Raw genomic sequence first — 18,997 nt, forward strand, 5'->3', positions numbered from 1 at the left:
GCATACATTTTACAAAAACTGGCAACATGTTGATTAAAGCAAATCTTTCTAAGACCGTTTAACCTTAACTTTAACTACCATCCAGTCCTGGAATACACTATATTTTAATGAACATTGACCTTTCAAAGTACATTCAACTTTAGCGACGTCAACTTTGACAGACTTCCTGACAGGTCACCCACCTACGTCATTGTCACTGGAACGTACCACTTCAGAAAAATGAGGGGAGCCAATCCATGAGAAGCTAGTGGTATGACCCAACCACGTCCGCGACTGCAGCTCCGTCACACGGACCTGTAACCAGTAGCGTTTGTGGTCAAACAAGTATGGTGCCGTGTTTACAGATGCACATCATACAGTCAACAAAGGACTTTTGGTTTTGGCAACACGACTCGAATTTTTAGTCGCGACGTTGAGGGCCACCAGAGTGGAAGATGTAGTTCCTCAACAAACTGCCTCAGGAGTTGGAGTTGACTGAATGAGGCAGTTTTGATAACCAAGTTACAGCTTAATTTAACACCTACTAATACTACTACTGTCAAAAATAACAATAATACATTGATCTGCTGAGACGACGTAAGGACTGCACCTAATTGTGATGCCTACCTGCAACTCTGTCGGCAGAGATCCGGTTTTTCCGGAGCGGTTTTAACTCGGCAGCGTCGCTGCACCGAAGGCCACGATGTCGGATCCGAGTCAGTGGTCTGCGTTGGCGAGCCAGACCAAGTCTCATTTTGTTACGGGAGCGTTACTGAAACGCTCTAAAAGGTACCTCCAGCGGGCTAGATTTGCGTCGTACTATGTGTTTTAGCAAGTTATTATTGTTCTATTGTTCTGTAGTTTGTTCACACGTTGGCATTCCCTCGCCAGACAAGTGTCTCAACGCGCCTTTCTGCGGGCGGTTGTCCGGATGGACCTGCTCCCTAACTTCTGTTGTTGCTCTTTCACACACTTCTTTTCCGCGGGAACGTTTTGTCTAAATGCCGTTATGGTTACTCTTTCCATCTTAAACTCGAATCCACGTCCCTTCAGCTCCCCCTCGCTATTTTCATCGGTTAGCTGATGGCATGCTTTAATCCATGTGTGTGTCCATACTCAGCCTTTGTTCAGAAATAACACACTTCCGAACCACAAGGCGAAATCGTTAGCTCAACTTACTCAGTGCATGTAGCGTTTATATATATATATAATCCAGTGATCAAGTGAATTCTTTATGAGACAGTACAAGCCTGTTTCCTGCCATAACCAATCATCAGCAGTCAATGATTGCTTATATGGCATGAAACAGGCTTGTACTGTCTCATAAAGAATTCACTTGATCACTGGATTATTTTGCCCCTTATTTGTTGAGCACTTTCCCTACCATTGAGTGTTTCTTTTAACGAAGAGTTTATATATATATATATATATATATATATATATATATATATATATATGTTTTGTTTTTGTGTGAGTTTTATAATACTGGCTGCAAACTAATTTCCCTGTAAGGGACAATTAAGATACTCTGACTTGACTTTGATATATATATATATATATATATATATATATATATATATATATATATATATATATATATATATATATATATATATATATATATATCCATCCATCCATTATCTTAACTGCTTATCCTGCTCTCAGGGTTGCGAGGATGCTGGAGCCTATTCCAGCAGTCATTGGGCGGCAGGCGGGGAGACACCCTGGACAGGCTGCCATATATTTTATAGCTCAAAGTTGTTAAATGGCAGAACAAGCTTGTTTCATGCCCAATGCACTCATCAGCTGCTAATGCTAAAAAAAAGAAGCTTTTATCCCCACATCTATGTTGATATTCCACTCCTCATTTGTTGAGCACTTTCATTAACACCATTGACGGTTTCCTGAAAAAAAAACGCTATATACATACATCCATATATGCACACACACACACACACACACACACACACACACACACACACATATATATATATATATATATCTGAAAATGCTACAATCTACTAGACAAATAGTGGTGTGTTAACTTTTTCACCCTCCAAATAAGCATTGTCACCTACTCAGATAGGACACAAAAGGCTTTTGATAACCTGCAGCTTTGAAGTAATGGCGTCCTGCCACAGACTGTTGAGCATGATGCTGTAAAGTGTGGCTCATTGAGTCTGTGCTATTCATTACAGTTACTGCATGAAAGTGTCTCCTCAGTCTGACCATTATTGGTCAAAGGGTGCCCTCTCCGCTCAGGGCCGGGGGTTAATCTGACCCTCCTTTCAACACATGGGGCTGGCCATCTCTGGTTCAGACTGTGCCTGCCTATGCACATGCTCACTACAGCCGTAGGCTTGTTGACAGTACGGCTCTTTATTTGTTTTGGCTGTCAACTTTTTTTTCTCCTGTGTGCGGTTACTTCATCGGCTATAGCCCTGATGGTACATCGGTCACTTAATTTGCCCAGTAATGGGCATAGAGATGCATCGTAGACAGACCTTTCCTTAAAGCCATTATTTTCATTGTTCTGAACAGCTGGAGTAGACCCAGGCTGTCTTGATTGTTCCTTTTCATTGTGTTGGTTATTGGTCTTCATTAACTCCTTTTTAGAGAGTGCATGGATGGTTTCTTTGTGTATTATGTGCTCTAAACTCATGTTAGGGCTGACCGCTAGTGCAACGGTGTCTCCTTAAAGGGCTTTCTTAATGAAAAGGATTTGTGAATTTACACCAGAACTCCACAGTTGTATCATTTTGGGTGGGGGGGACCACCGTCTTCCTATTTACTATCAAACAACATATACTATATCTAATTTTCTGTAGGCTTATTTCATTTCTCAATTTGAATGTGGAACACTTTGCATTTTGATAGGTAATATGATTTAAAAGAAGACTTCAGTTGTAGCTCCAGCCTTACCATCTTCTGATTGATACTGTTTCAACATTCTCAGAGGCCTGTTGCCTAGATGTTAGATGTCTCCTTAATCTGCTATTAGCTGCTATCCCAATCTGGGACACAGAGACGTCTGTCTAAATCATTAGGCAGAAGAGCCTGACGTGACCCAGCACAGTGCGAACTGGACAAGTAATGAATGATGAATTCACCAAAGGCCCGAGATGGCATCAAAGCTGCATTATTACGTCTCACAATTCTATCATATGAAGTAGGGATACACCAATACCACTTTATCACTGCCAATACTAGGTTTGAGTACAAATTTTCCAAGTGCCAACTGATACTGGGTACTCATCTGATCCATTACTTTTGCCGAATGGTGCAGATTTAGAGCATTTGTTTGGTGTTAGTGGGCAAAACAATAGTGAGAGGATCAGTTTTTTTCCACATTTCAAAGAAATACAGGCTTCCATCAAAAATGTTGTAAATCAAGCCATTTTTCTTTTATTCATGACATGTTACTCCGTTTTTTTGGCATCGTGTTAGTCTCGGGTAAGATATCTGTTACCAATACTTCATTTTAGTCTGGTATCAGCACGATATCTGATACCAGTGTCTGTGTCAGTGCATCCCTAATAGAAGGCACATTTTCTGGCCAAAATTATGATTTATTTGCATTGCTGGAATCACAAATCCTCTTCACTCTCTTGGAAATTGTATCATGTTTTGGTGGTCAGTGATTAGTGCTGTGTTTTTCATCTGGGAAGCGACATTACATCACCACTGCTGGGGGTGAGGGTTCTATTTCCTATTCAGCCCTGTGGGTAGAGCATGGCACTGTCACTTCCAGGGTCAAGTGTTCCTTTCCCTGTGTTGTAAAAGTGTAGACAGACTATGGCACTGATGGTGCCATGTTTAAGTCATGCCATTTGTGCCGTGGCCATGCTCTCAAGCCCCACTGGGACTACCTATACAAAAAAGTACTGTCATCACTGTGGGGCACTTTTGATAAAACCATACATTTAAAGGAATTCTGTATATTCTTGATGATGGAAAAAAAAAATGTATCACAGATTTTTTTCAATGATTATATAATACAAGAGTTATGACTTCCTTCAAGGTCTCTATGAACAACGAAAACATTACACCCAAGAAAAATGCTCAAATATAGCTGTGTGCTGACCTCTCTCTCTCTTTCTCTCTCTGTCTCTCTCTTTCTCTGTCTCTCTCAGCTGCCGCAGTAGTAACAGGAAGAGCCTCGGTGTCGGGACTCCATCTCCCACTCGGCCACTCTCCCCCCTGTCCATCCACACCGGTAAGAAACAAAACTGGGCTGGAATCACGCCAACTATGAATCAGTCAGCTTTGGGGCCGCACAAGTTATCTGCTGCATTGAAATCTTAGTTATTATAACTGCCAAAGGTAGATTAGGGCAACATTCTATCATTTTTTTCAAGATCTTTTTTTAAGAATACCTGATAAGATGTTAATGGAAGCCAAAATGATTTGAAATGTTTTTTTTTTTTTTTGTGGTTGCTCAAATTTTTGAAACCGATAATCAGGAATAAATGACTGTCACCAAACAGAATGATTGGTTTGGTTCAAAGAGTTGTCTGCACCTTACTTTGCCTCAGGAATGTCTTTCTGATTGGATATCGATTTAGAGTTGATCTACTTTAGACTGAGGTAAACACAGGATGTTGAGACGGACAAAAGAAGCAGCTCACTGAAAAATGGTCAGTGTGCCTTCGACTGGATGACTTGGAGTGTGTAGATATGTCGAGTCATCAAGCAGGTGCACTCTTTGTATAGAATCAAGCGCTCTCTCATGCCAAATATTTGCAGACACTCTCTTTCCAGCTCAATCATGCCGGGGATTATCTGATCATGGAGCACAGTTGAGCTTTAATGGGGTGTCCCAGTCCCCTCCTGATTGGCTTTTAACCAGTTGACTGAAAACAAACCACAGTGTGAGTGAGTACAAACAGACTCCAGACATTGACATGAATGACCTAAATGAGGCATTCTCTCAGTCAAGGGCATCTGCAAACGGGAAATGCTGTTGTGTTTTGACAAGTTTGTCCAACATAATAGGCAGAGCCTTTTGAAGGGGCAGGTTAATCTTGTTGGGCTTTTGTTGTAAGAGAGTTTTTTCATAGATTTGACCTCATCCTTTTCAGAAAAATGTCACTTGCAAATGCTATAATATAATTGCCACTTTGTACTTTTCTATATTTTTTTATTATGGTTTTGAGTAGTAATTACAGCAATCATCCCCTTTTTCTTTCAGCTGCAAGCAGCCCACTAGACAGCCCTCGAAATGCATCTACCAGCACCTCCCTCAATTTCCCATTTGCCCGAAGGTATGTCCACACCACACCATTGAGTCCTTTATCCCCAGTGATGATCCACTGCATCTAAACAGTGAAGATAGGTTTTTAATGAAGCCAGTTTTGACTTGTATATATTACAACCTGCAAAGTGTTATTACTTTGACAACGTGAAGCCTCCAGATTGTTCAAGTCAGCAAGTTGCTATCTGAAGGGAATTCTTTTATTTTGTTTGAACAGTTAAGAAACATGCAAGTATTATATCCAGTTGCTGGTCTTGCTGTTTGTGTTGTGCTTTGGTTGTCTGTGAGACGTTATTGATTGCGGGGCATGTGCTCATGTTGTTCTGCAGTTTTTAGGAACTTCCTGCTTCCTGTTGAGCCAGACTCAACTTGGTTAGGTGGCTAGTTGATTCTCATTAGCCTGCAGAATAGACGTCACAGAACCTGTTTAAGTTCTGCGAAAGGGATGAAGCCAAAACATGGTTGGTCATGATTGGTTTATTTGGCGTACCACTTGGTTTACACAGCAGCAACAACAGCAGAGCCAATCTAGTGTAAAGTGTAAATAAGGACCCGCTCTGACAGTGTGTGTGTGTGTGTGTGTGTGTTTGTTTGTTTGTTTACTTACGCATGGAAGTAGGGAGCTGGCTGTTCCTCACTAGGTTGAGAAGGAGGGTAATCCCCCCCCCCCCCCCCCCCCCCGACCACCAGTCATCTTGATTCTCATGAAAACAAGCCAGCCTTGCTCCAGGCCTAACAAGCGATGTGGTGTCCTGATTAGACTAGACTGCTAAGCAGGTGTGGGCTTGCCTAGTACTTGGATGGGAGACCTCCCGGGAAAACGAAGTTGCTGCTGGAAGTGGTGTTGGCAGGCCAGTAGGGGTCAGTCTTCCCTCTGGTCCTAATTTACTACTACTTCTTATGGCTGCTCCCATTAGGGGTCACCCTCTGGTCCTAATAAACAACAAAAATCCCAATGCCCCAGTGCAGTGACGGCGCCGCTGTGCTGTAGGAGATGCTGTCCTTCAGATCAGGTGTTAAACCGAGGTCCTGACTCACTGTGGTTATTAAAGATCCCATGGCACTTATCGCAAAGAGAAGGGGGTCCCCTGGTGTCCTGGCAAAATTCAGGTCATGGCAATCCATACTTGTACGTCAGGGAAACCAAACAGATGCTGGCCAAGGACGTTAGGCCAGGACTCCACAGTCTACACCCATTTACAGGCCAGTGGGCACTCTTTCAAGGATGAGGATGTGCACATCCTTGATAGGGAGGAACACTGTTTGAATGGGAAGTCAAAGAGGCCATCTATGTGAAGAGGGAACAACCATCCATGAACTGGGGGGGGGGGGGGTAAGAGTACATCTGTCACCATCTTACAATGCTGTGATTGCAACTATTCCCCAATCCTCTGTGAATAGTACACATGGCTATTGTAACTCTAGTTAATGGTCACGGCAATTTGCATATGAGACTGATCATTGGTTTCAGTCGTTATGCCACTGTATTGTTTATAATTGTGGGGATATCTGCAGTCAGTTGAGACTGAAGAGGTCACTTATGCCCCTTTTCCACTACATGGTACCGGCTCAACTCGACTCAACTTGCAGAGTGTCGTTTTCCATTATCGTAACAGTACCCCCTCAGTGTAACTGGTCTGCATCGATTTTGGTACCCAGTGCAGTGTTTTTTGGAACCTCGACAAAGGTGGTACCAGAAAAGTGGTAAGTTACCAAAATGCTGGTACTTTTCAGTTATGGAAAACAAAAAAGTCGAGTTGAGTTGAGCCAGTACCAGGTAGTGGAAAAGGGGCATTAGATGAGTGATGAAATGTTTCTCTCTCAATAAACGTTGCATATTCAGAGGAACCGATTCAACTTTCTGTGATTTCCTTCCTCCTGTGGATTTTTTTTTTTTGCATTCAGTTTTGTTTTTGTCCACAAAGATTAAATTTGTCTCTCAAGAATATTTATCTCCCCAGAATACAAAAAAGAAAAACACACCCACAAACACAATATGTTAAAAATCCTGTGTTTGGTTATTGCGGCAAGAAAACGTTTTTTTTTTTTTGTTGCATAAGGAAAAGTATTGTAGGATTTTGTTTCTGCTAGGCAACTTGTCATGTCTGGGTAAAGGAAGAGTGACAGGGAAGGCAGAGTGTCGGCCTTAATCGCTCAGCTGGATGCTACAGGTCTGCAGCTCACCTACTCTGCGTGATCTTAGACAAACTGAAATGTTCCCGAAATTCACAACCTCTTCTCGCCTCCCCTTTCTTTCTCTTTCTCTGCTTTTCTTTTCTTTTTTTCTCTCTGCCTTTCTCTCTTGCTGCCGTGACCTCTAGTCACTTGGCTCGGGCCGACAGGTAATTTCTTTTTCATTTTTCATCGTTATGTTTCAGATTTGGTCCTTTTAACAACAGACTCTGTCATCCCGCCAAAATTTCAGTTTGGGTGAATGAGTGTATTCCTTTTCTTTTATTGTTTTTGTAAATAATATTTTATTTTTTTCAAACTCCCAGTATGTCATACTTCTGAAGGCAGGAAAAGGATTCCCCTTGCCATGCATGCTTGTACTACACTAAGCCTGAATAAAAACATGAAATGAAGACCGCATTGCCCCATCAAAAGGTTGTTCTGATGATATTGCTTCAGGCTTTTGTAAGGCATTTCCTGCTGCTAAAAGGCTAATATGTTACTGTAAAAAGAGGGACACTGTGAAACCCTCCATGCTTGGGAGAGGAGGAGGACTTGAATTTTGCACCCTCTTTGTAACAGGGTTGGGTGGGTGGGAAGACTATCATATTGAGTCCACCATGTATTATGTAACAGGCTTTATGTATGAAATGCTAATACGGAAGATTATGTAATAAGACTGTCTGTTTATGTTTCCCTCAGGGCAGAGGGCCGGAGATGGTCCCTGGCATCCCTCCCCTCGTCTGGCTATGGAACCAACCCGCCGAGCTCCACCGTCTCAGTAAGTCGCCCCCACATAGGGCCCCATATTCTCACGGGTCACTACATGGTGGCTGTGTATTTTTTGACACCTAACCCAGGCCAAATAGGATAGTCGTTTATGCAACCATGGCACCATGAATGCCAGGAAAGACTGTGGTGACAAACTTAATTTTTTTTTCCTGCATCATCTGCTTGAATGAGTCATTCTCTTTTACCCTAGTCTGTGGAGCAGGATGCCTCAGCTAATGCACATACAGTATACATTACAGCATAAGATTGTGTGTGTGTGTGTGTGTGAGAGAGAGAGAGAGGGAGAGAAAGGAACTGCTCCAGAAGTTCAAAAGACCTCATAGTTGCTTCATTAATTTAAAAGAGCTGGAGTAGCAGTTGTGACTAGCATTAAAGAATCATGGCATGTGTGGTTTTAATATTACCCTGGGTAGGGATTTGTTGTCCATGTACTTCAGTACCTAACAATATTTTCAAAATGATCATAAATTGTAGACACTTTGTTTTTGCTGTCAGACATTTTGTAAGCATAATGTTAGAGGACTCATGTTGATGTAAAATCAAAGCATTTCTTCACACAGCTTTTACATAGGTTTAGGGGGGAAAATGGCAGGAGCAAAGCATCCACTGAAAGCAGGGCTGGCTGTATGCTGATGTGCTGGCAGTGATGAAAGGGTCTGCCATGTGCAACTATTGTGAGGAAGTTTATGACGAAGACCCCGGCCCGGCACAGGCTGTGAGGGCAATGGGGACAATAGGCCTTTTTGAATGGTCCTCAGCGAGCTCTTTATAGCTCTGCAACCGAAAGGGCATCACAGATGTCATTCTTCTTGATCTACGTCTTTTCTGGCCAAGTGGGACAAGGATGGAACAGATTGCCAGCAACATATACCCTGCCCCCATTCTGCCCAAGAAGAATGTATTCAAAACCTCAATAGATGAGAAAAATCAGTTATTTGTCTGAATTACGATGCGTTCACTACCTACAATATGTTGATGGTTTTACTGTTGATATGATAGGTTTGAGCAGTCATCGTAAGCTATTCAAAGGCACACGATTAGTAGGCTGAGCCTGTTTTGAATTCTTGTGGTTGGCACATGATTTAAGAATCAGCGTGTCGCAAGCCAAAATGCTAATCTGAGTAAATTCGAGTTAAGCAATTACTGCCAGCTTTCTCTGCTTCACTTCACCAGCCACTTTGACAGCTAACCAAGCACCTTTTGGAGATCCAGAGTAATTCTGAAAGTCTAGCTGGTTGGTAAAATAAGGTCGGGTGATTTTTTTTTTTTGTAATGTTTTTTCTACCTGGAATATTCTAATGAGATGATCAACCAGACGCATTTTAAGCTGGTGAATGTGAAGTAAATTGTCAGAGCTAATGAATGTTGTTTTCCTTTCTTGTTGTTTTCTCTTTTTGCAGTCATCCTCCTCCTCCCAGGAGCGCCTTCACCAGCTTCCCTACCAGCCCACTCAGGACGAGCTGCACTTCCTCTTCAAACACTTTCGCAGCTCGGAGAGCGTGACTGACGAGGATGGGCGGCCCTCAACCTTCATACGGCCGAGATCGCGGAGTCTCAGGTACCAGCCATCCCAGACACCTCAACCCTCCTAAAAATAATCAAAGGATGTGATGACAGAGCTAACACTGTATTTGAAATGACTTTCTAATGCTAGGTTTTATTTTTGTACCCAGCATTCATTTTGAATTTGATTTTTTTTTAAATTTGATTTTGATTTGTCATTAACTGAAAGGCCTCCTATACGTAGACAATGCACAGGAGGATATCGCAAAACAAAATGCACCAATATTGGTGTTGGTGGAGCTGGGCAATATATCGATATGATATGAAACTAGATATCTGGGGTTTTGGTTATTGGTGGCCATACCAACATGTACCCTGGCTCTGCCAAATGACAGAAGCTAAGCAGGTATGGGCTTGGCTAGTATATGGAAGGGAGACCTCCTGGTGAAACTGAGTTGCTGCTGGAAGTGGTGTAGGTGGGCCAGTAGGGGGCAGTCTTCCTTCAGGTCCTAATAAAATCAACAAATATCAAATCCCAATGCCCCAGTGCAGTGACGGGGACACTGTGCTGCAGGCGTTGCCATCCTTTAGATGAGACGTTAAACCGAAGTCCTGGCTCACTGTAGTCATTAAAGATCTCATGGCACTTATAGCAAAGAGTAGGAAGTTACCTGGTGTCCTAGCAAAATTTCCAACCTGGCTCTCTCCATCTGGCCACCTTATCCCTCATGTAATTGGCTCAGTAATTTCTCCCTCTCCACCTCAAGCTGATGTGTGGTGAGCGTTATGGTACAAAATGGCTGCCATGCATCACCCAGGTGGGTGCTACACATTGGTGGTGGTTGAGGTGAGTTACCCCCTTCAATTTGAAGTGCTTTTGGTGTCTAGAAAAGTGCTATATAAATGTAATTATCATCATCATCGTAATATCATGATCTAAGTTAAATGTTGACATTCGCTGGTCTTGAAGGCCGCGTTACAATAAAGTGAGACAATTTTCTGAACTTATGAAAATGTTTTAACTGGGTGAAACGTACAACGAATGCTTCTACCTGCTTGGTCATCATATCCACATTTCTAATTATAATTTTTCAATAAAGATTTTGTGCTTAAATATCTTATGGAACCACCAATGGCCATCCCCAAATGTCATCGCTTTAATGTAGGGCTGCACGATATTGGACTTTTGGCGATATACAATAGCTGATATTGTCACGCTCATTTTGGCTGATGCTGATACCAATATATACACATCTTTTTTTTTATTTCATTGAAGAGAACACCATGTCTCTACTCTACTAGAATTAATCTATTACTCTTATTGTGATGGCCTACTTGTTGTAGATACAGACATAAAACATCTTTGATTCCACGCTAAATGTGTCCTTTTACAAATGTAGACGTTCACTCATGGTTATCTGAGTGAATGGCTGTTCATCAAGAGCAATGAATTCAATTATTTTGTTGTTATGGGGTTTCACCTTTGGGTGGTCGCTACTATATTTCTTAGCTTTGTAAATATAAAATAAAGATGATTCTGATACTGATTCTAATTGTTTTTATTGGCTGATACCGATGTCATGCCAATATTATTGTGCATTCGTTCTTGAATAATATCAACGTATTCAGTCAAAAATCTTGTGATCTTGGATTTTGTCAATATCGCCTAGCCCTAGAGATTAATTATTCATATTTGGTTATTTACTTTTTTTCCCATATTGATGGCAGTGCGTTTAAAGAATAAATTGAAAATAAGCCAAACTAGACCTATGACGAGATTAGAGCAGTTAAACAGGTGAAAAGAACCAATAAAGAGTGTTTGATGCCAGACTATCCGTCTTTCTATTTGTGGTGAGCCTAGCTGTCCAGCTGTTTTGTAGCCTGGGGTGTGGATGATGGGAGCAGTTCATCCAGAGGATGAGTGGTCTTCTCTTTGGCTTAAACAGGGTGCAGCAAGGACACATTGTGCAAAGCACTCAAACCTTTGCAAAAGGCCAGTGCTCAGTCAAATCAAACTCCCTTTTCAGGAGCAGGTCATAGTCAGCAGTTCAAACAGTTCTCTCTGTTAAACCTGCTGTGCACAGTGTTGTCATTTAAATACAGGTCTTCTTGACTGCCCAGGGTGAGCCACTCCTACTCCTACCTGCCTCCAAACCACACCCTGCCTGCCACTGCTGTTAAATCATAATCTCAATAAATACATCTTTTTACTTAACTTTCTATGTTGGTTACTTTATGTATTATATCCCCTTCGCCCTGTTTCTGTTTATATCTAATTTGCTCCTGGCTGCATCCGGTTATATCCTGCTGCGACAATCCAGTTTCCCCACTGGGATAATTCAAATCATCATTTAATTAAATGTTGAAATGCAGTCAATATTTGAACAAAATCATTGCAGTGGGAAGTTATTTATTTTCCTCAGTGACCGTTCACCTCTCTATAACAAACAGAACACTGTACTTTATTTTCTTAAGTGTAATTTTGGAGGTCGCACATTTGGACCAAGTTTCCATGTGTTGCACATGGAATGTGATGAGATTATGTTGGCTGTCAAGATCTCTCCTGATCAACATCGGGGAGACAAATTCACATGTTCACATTGCACATGGCAATTTAAGAGACTGGTTCTGATTGATTAGCCTGTACACTGTGTCTGTCCGTCCATCTGGCTAGTTGGCAGGCAGAGAGCTGAAGATAGAGCTGCTTGGTTTTTACAGCACTGTCTTCCTGCTCTGCTCGGCTGTCGCAGTGCCTGTCTGCCTGAGCTTGCTCTCTCTCTCTCTCTCTCTCTCTCTCTCTCTCTCTCTCTCTCTCTCTCTCTCTCTCTGTTTTCCCTAGCCAACGGTGTGCCGTGCGTGGGGGTGTTAGCTAGTAAAGCACCCTAGGGATCTTGCTGCTGATCTGAAGGCCCAGGTGGGGGCCGGGGGTGGGGGTTGGATGGAGGTGGAGGGGTATTGTGGTGTGCTGCGGCAGCCTGCATTTGGCAGCTCACTCCCCGCACCAACAGAGGACATCTTTCATGACGAAAAATGGCAGATATAGGCTCTGCGCGTCTGCGAGATTTCCCTTCTGTCAACTTTGCTTAACTCTAGAATGCAGTGAGAAGTTGGAAAGGAATGAGGTGAACCGAACCGACTTGTTTGCTGTTCCTGAAATGGGGTTACTTTGTTTTGATGTAATCCGGAGCATTTGTAGACATAAGATTGATTGACAGAGACCGGTCTGGAGACCAGTGGTCCTCATGGCCTTTTGCCCATTTTGTCGTGCTCTTGTCTTGGTCTTGATGTTAAGTGTTTACTCAATTTTAGAAATTAATTTTTTGGGGATTTTTTCTTCCCAATTGCACCTGGCCAATTACCCCCTCTTCCGAGCCATCCTGGTCGCTGCTCTGCCCCCTCTGCCGATGCGGGGACGGCTGCAGACTACCACGTCTCCTCTGATACATGTGGAGTCACCAGCTGCTTCTTTTCAGCTGACAGTGAGGAGTTTCGCCAGGGAGACGTAGCGCAAGGGAAGATCACGCTGTTCCCCCCAGTTCCCCCTCCCTCTGAACAGGTGCCCCGACCGACCAGAGGAAGTGCTAGTGCAGCGACCAGGACACATACCCACATCTGGCTTCCCACCTGTAGATACAGCCAATTGTGTCTGTAGGGATGCCCGAGCAAGCAAGCCAGAGGTAACACGGGGATTCGAAATGGTGATCCCTGTGTTGGTATGAAACGGAATAGACTGCTACGCCACCTGGACGCCCAATTTTAGAAATTAATTAAGATAAAAATAATGCAGATGAACTGCTGACAGTGATCACATCTGTCCATGCTGAGATGATCACTTGATCACTTACAGTGGTCAAGTTTTTTTTTCTTGTCACTTTTATTTCACAAAAAATAAATTTGCTTCTCCGTTACTACTCTGCCATGTACCTCCCCTATCTGCTGTTGCTTGTTTCTCCATTTTCAAGCCAAGTCAAAATAGCTACATTATATCTTTACAATTGTAAATTGTGAGCAGTTTTGATGTTGATCCCACACTCTTTGTCTCAGGCTTAACCATTATAAAATTTGGTCTTGTCTTGGTCTTGACAGTAGTACTGCTGACTGGAACCCTTAAACCTTATCAGGGATGGGCAACATGATCCATAAAGACTTGGTGTGGGTGCAGGTCTTTGTTCCAACCAAGCAGTTACACACCTGATGCCATTAATCAACCAACTGTCTTTGCTAAGGACCTTCATTTGTAGACTCTAGTGTGTAACTGCTTGGTTGGAACAAAGACCTGTACCCATACCGGCCCTTTCTGGATCATATTGCCCATCCCTTCAGCTGGTGTGCTGCTAAATTGGATTCTACAGCAGCAATGATTCATTACTAAGTGACTGTGATTCATTTCTAGATGATGTAGCCCACACCCTTTAAGCGTACAGATTTCCCCACTGAAACACACCATCAGTCTTCCACTTCCTCTACCTCCACTTGCTCTAAAATCTCTAAAAGAAAAGTCTTTCTTCTCTGTGAGTTTCTTTTCCCAGCCGTTATCGCTAGTATTTTATTTTATAAAATACATTTGTTCATAACTTAGACTTGTTGTGGGAGTGCTCCCCTGTATAGAAGAGACGGTCTTCACCTGAACATGCTAGGTAGTGGCATGCTCGCTGCTAATTTGCAGCACACTGTTCCGTCCTCCACACTGATTGACTATTTACATTAAACATGTGCCCTCCTGAACCCTCTTCTTCCCCTTTGTCCACAACAATGACTGTCGCGTCCCTTGCTCACACCAGCTCCCCCTTGGTGGTATGATTGCACTGCTGTTCCTCAGCTTCCCATTCCGGGAAGACGGGAGAGCCCAATGCATGGATGGAAGTTACAGTGGACATTTACAAAATGGAGACAATAACAGTATTTGTTAATCATAAATTGGAACAATTTGCTTCATACTGGGTAACTATGTAACGCCCCCTATGTCTGATTTTATTTTCACAAATGAATGATTATGTTGTAAAGAGAAGAATTTCACTCTCTGATTGTACAGTTCTTTTTTTGTGTTCTTCTGAAAAGTACTATTTTGAGATTTGTGACAAGCGGTTTGGATAATGGATGGATGTATGATGTATACGTAAAGTATCTGAAATATATCTTATGGAAATATTTGTTTGATTTTGAATGCCAATAGAAAATAATTTACAAAGAAGGAAAAGCTTTGGTTAAGTGTTTCCCCAATTAATAGACGTCAACTTCTCATTTTTCTGTCGTAGCCCCGGACGAGCGAGTGGCTCCTTTGATTATGAGGTAGTCATGATGAACCATGTTTACAGAGAGCGGTTTCCAAAGGTAGGTATTTGTCATCTGACATTTATATTTATGTAGATGTCTAATTTCCATCCACTAAGACATATTAGTTCTTTCCATTACGTTTGGCAAATGCTATGACCCACCTGAATAAATTTTTTCCAACTGTTTATCTGAGGGAGCAGAAATGACTAATGAGAATGTTTTTTCCTTCCTTTTTGTTCATCAAGAAGCCTTTCCTAACCTTACAAGTGTGCAAAATAAGTGTGTATGTGTGTGTATGTTCTTGGGTGCATGTGTGTGTGTGTATGTTCTTGGGTGCGTGTGTATGTGTGTGTGTGTGTTAACTCAAGCTCGAAATCCTTACCATTATTTGATGGTAATTTAAATGGTATAGAAATTATCATATTGCATTGTTGCACTATTTGTATGCCACTCTGGATGAAAGTATCAGCTTGATGCTAGAATACAAATGGGTTGCAATTTTAGTAATGTAAACGGCACACATGATAAACAAGTGGGAAAGACCACACGCTGACCAGTGGACAGCATTCTTGCATAAATCAGTTGTTTAGAATTGTTTAGAATTTGTATGTTAGCAATGTGTAAGTTAAGGAATCAAAACTGCTTCTGTTGTTGGCATCACTGTAAGTCAATAAATGTGAAGGTTTCGGCAAAATGGGTAAAATTTAAGAAAAAATACATTGTACCTTTTTTTCTTTTAACGTGAGAGAAAATGGTTCAGAGGGCTGGTGCAGAAAATGCTCATGACACATAAAAAAATATTTAGCAGGATACTCAAGTTAACAACATTCACAACTAAACCAAGTTTCACATACGTGTGTGTGTGTGTGTGCATGTTTCTGTTTGTTTGTGTGTGCTTGCACTCATGTGTACATGTGTGTATGTGTGTGCACATGTGTTCGTGCCTTTGCCTCCCTCCCCAGGCCACAGCCCAGATGGAGGAGCGCTTGTTGGAGTTCATCACCCACTGCTCCCCAGACAGTTCCCTCCGGCTGGCCGACGGCGTCCTGGGCTTCATCCAGCACCAGCTGGTGGAACTGGTCAGAGACTGCTTGGACAAATCCCAAAAGGGTCTAGTGACCTCGCGCTACTTCGCCGAGCTGCAGGAGAACCTAGAGAAGCTGCTTCATGAGGTGAGGCTGCTGACAGACTTGCAGTGGCGGGTGTCAGCTTGCTGGTTTGGTCTTAAAGGAGAACGCTGATGCTGTAACTGTGCATTTTAGTTATTTGTTGATGGTTACATAGTCTGTTCAAACAACATTATTTACAATACATCCCACATTGACTGTCTGTTTTGTCCTTTCTTGGTATTCCTACAATTTCCATGTTGCATTTTGGGAGCAATTACCACTCACGGGCTATGCTCATGGCAGCTAGTAGTACTTACCATGCATCTTAGGAGCTTCATACGTTACGTACGATAAGGACAATGAAATGGGGTTTCCATTTTTCTTCTTGTTTCATGTATGAGGAGAAAGATAAAACATTACTTTTAGGAATCATTCCAGTGTCAGGCATTGTGTGTGGATGCAGTAACATGAGGAAGATAAAACAAGAAGTAACAAGAAGCTTTCACTGGATTTTACCTCTGCAGGCAGTGGTTGAGTGATAAAACACCCTTTAATATGATGGAATTGGAAACACACTGGCAAGTATGGATAAAAATATGTGGTTATGCAGCTTGCGTTTCAGACATGCAAGCAGAAATGTTTGGTGGAAATGAGCAGATCCTGAAGCCAAATTCTGTTCCCTCGGTTTTTGAGCTGGTGAAGATTCTTCTTCTTTGACAGCAGGGAAACGAAGTTGAATAGTGTCAAGTTCATTTCGTTACATTGATACAGTTAATGCTTTTCAAACATTAGCAAATGTATGCAAGAATCTGAGGCGTTCTCTACAGACTTAGATCTAGCTGCAATAGCTGTACATAATTTTGTTCACATTTTCTCATACAGTGTTTAGCCTATTTTGATGTAGCCCACCAAAGATAACAGCAAATGAGGAAGCAAGGATTGCAGTTTTCACATTTATGGATTATCCTCTGGTGATGTCACCACAGGAATGTTTTCTGTAAATGTTCAGCCGTGTTTCAGAGACACAGAAGACTGTTGGGTATTATGGCTACTATAGTTTCATCCCTACAACATATACACTACCGTTCAAAAGTTTGGGATCACATTGAAATGTCCATATTTTTGAAGGAAAAGCACTGTACTTTTCAATGAAGATAACTTTAAACTAGTCTTAACTTTAAAGAAATACACTCTATACATTGCTAATGTGGTAAATTACTATTCCAGCTGCAAATGTCTGGTTTTTGGTGCAATATCTACATAGGTGTATAGAGGCCCATTTCAAGCAACTATCACTCCAGTGTTCTAATGGTACAATGTGTTTGCTCATTGGCTCAGAAGGCTAATTGATGATTAGAAAACCCTTGTGCAATCATGTTCACACATCTGAAAACAGTTTAGCTCGTTACAGAAGCTACAAAACTGACCTTCCTTTGAGCAGATTGAGTTTCTGGAGCATCACATTTGTGGGGTCAATTAAACGCTCAAAATGGCCAGAAAAAGAGAACTTTCATCTGAAACTCGACAGTCTATTCTTGTTCTTAGAAATGAAGGCTATTCCATGCGAGAAATTGCTAAGAAATTGAAGATTTCCTACACCGGTGTGTACTACTCCCTTCAGAGGACAGCACAAACAGGCTCTAACCAGAGTAGAAAAAGAAGTGGGAGGCCGCGTTGCACAACTGAGCAAGAAGATAAGTACATTAGAGTCTCTAGTTTGAGAAACAGACGCCTCACAGGTCCCCAACTGGCATCTTCATTAAATAGTACCCGCAAAACACCAGTGTCAACATCTACAGTGAAGAGGCGGCTGCGGGATTCTGGGCTTCAGGGCAGAGTGGCAAAGAAAAAGCCATATCTGAGACTGACCAATAAAAGAAAAAGATTAAGATGGGCAAAAGAACACAGACATTGGACAGAGGAAGACTGGAAAAAAGTGTTGTGGACGGATGAATCCAAGTTTGAGGTGTTTGGATCACAAAGAAGAACGTTTGTGAGACGCAGAACAAATGAAAAGATGCTGGAAGAACGCCTGACGCCATCTGTTAAGCATGGTGGAGGTAATGTGATGGTCTGGGGTTGCTTTGGTGCTGGTAAGGTGGGAGATTTGTACAGGGTAAAAGGGATTCTGAATAAGGAAGGCTATCACTCCATTTTGCAACGCCATGCCATACCCAGTGGACAGCGCTTGATTGGAGCCAATTTCATCCTACAACAGGACAATGACCCTAAACACACCTCCAAATTGTGCAAGAACTATTTAGAGCAGAAGCAGGCAGCTGGTATTCTATCGGTAATGGAGTGGCCAGCGCAGTCACCAGATCTGAACCCCATTGAGCTGTTGTGGGAGCAGCTTGACCGTATGGTACGCAAGAAGTGCCCATCCAACCAATCCAACTTGTGGGAGCTGCTTCTGGAAGCGTGGGGTGCAATTTCTCCAGATTACCTCAACAAATTAACAGCTAGAATGCCAAAGGTCTGCAATGCTGTAATTGCTGCAAATGGAGGATTCTTTGACGAAAGCAAAGTTTGATGTAAAAAAAAATCTTATTTCAAATACAAATCATTATTTCTAACCTTGTCAATGTCTTGACTCTATTTTCTATTCATTTCACAACATATGGTGGTGAATAAGTGTGACTTTTCATGGAAAACACAAAATTGTTTGGGTGATCCCAAACTTTTGAACGGTAGTGTATATATATATACACACACATACATATGAGATAATGTTGAAAATCCACATTGTCTCCCTTTAAAAGGCAAGTTGTAAAGAAAATTCTGCACAGCTAGGAAGGAATTGAATTTCTATCTACTTTTTGAAGGGGCTGTAGAAATGGCTTGGCAAGTTTCAGTTAGAGAAGATAGAAAATGACCTCATGGCAATATTGCATAATCAGTTGCTGACAGAAAT

The 18,997-nt window shown here is 42.0% G+C and overlaps 1 protein-coding gene across 1 annotated transcript in view; it reads left to right on the forward strand.

Moving 5' to 3' along the window:
• The first annotated feature begins 320 nt into the window (after positions 1-320).
• The window catches only part of LOC130109017 (microtubule-associated serine/threonine-protein kinase 3-like), a 61,374-nt gene continuing 42,697 nt past the window's right edge, over positions 321-18,997 (forward strand). Inside the window, exons 1-7 of the mRNA XM_056275716.1 lie at positions 321-768; positions 4,113-4,195; positions 5,171-5,243; positions 8,108-8,186; positions 9,598-9,755; positions 14,956-15,031; positions 15,937-16,146. Coding sequence (XP_056131691.1) covers positions 683-768; positions 4,113-4,195; positions 5,171-5,243; positions 8,108-8,186; positions 9,598-9,755; positions 14,956-15,031; positions 15,937-16,146 — 765 coding nt within the window. The 5' untranslated portion in view covers positions 321-682. The remainder of the gene's footprint in view (positions 769-4,112; positions 4,196-5,170; positions 5,244-8,107; positions 8,187-9,597; positions 9,756-14,955; positions 15,032-15,936; positions 16,147-18,997) is intronic.

This window comes from Lampris incognitus, chromosome 3 (genome assembly GCF_029633865.1).
Source record: "Lampris incognitus isolate fLamInc1 chromosome 3, fLamInc1.hap2, whole genome shotgun sequence".
NCBI lineage: Eukaryota > Metazoa > Chordata > Actinopteri > Lampriformes > Lampridae > Lampris > Lampris incognitus.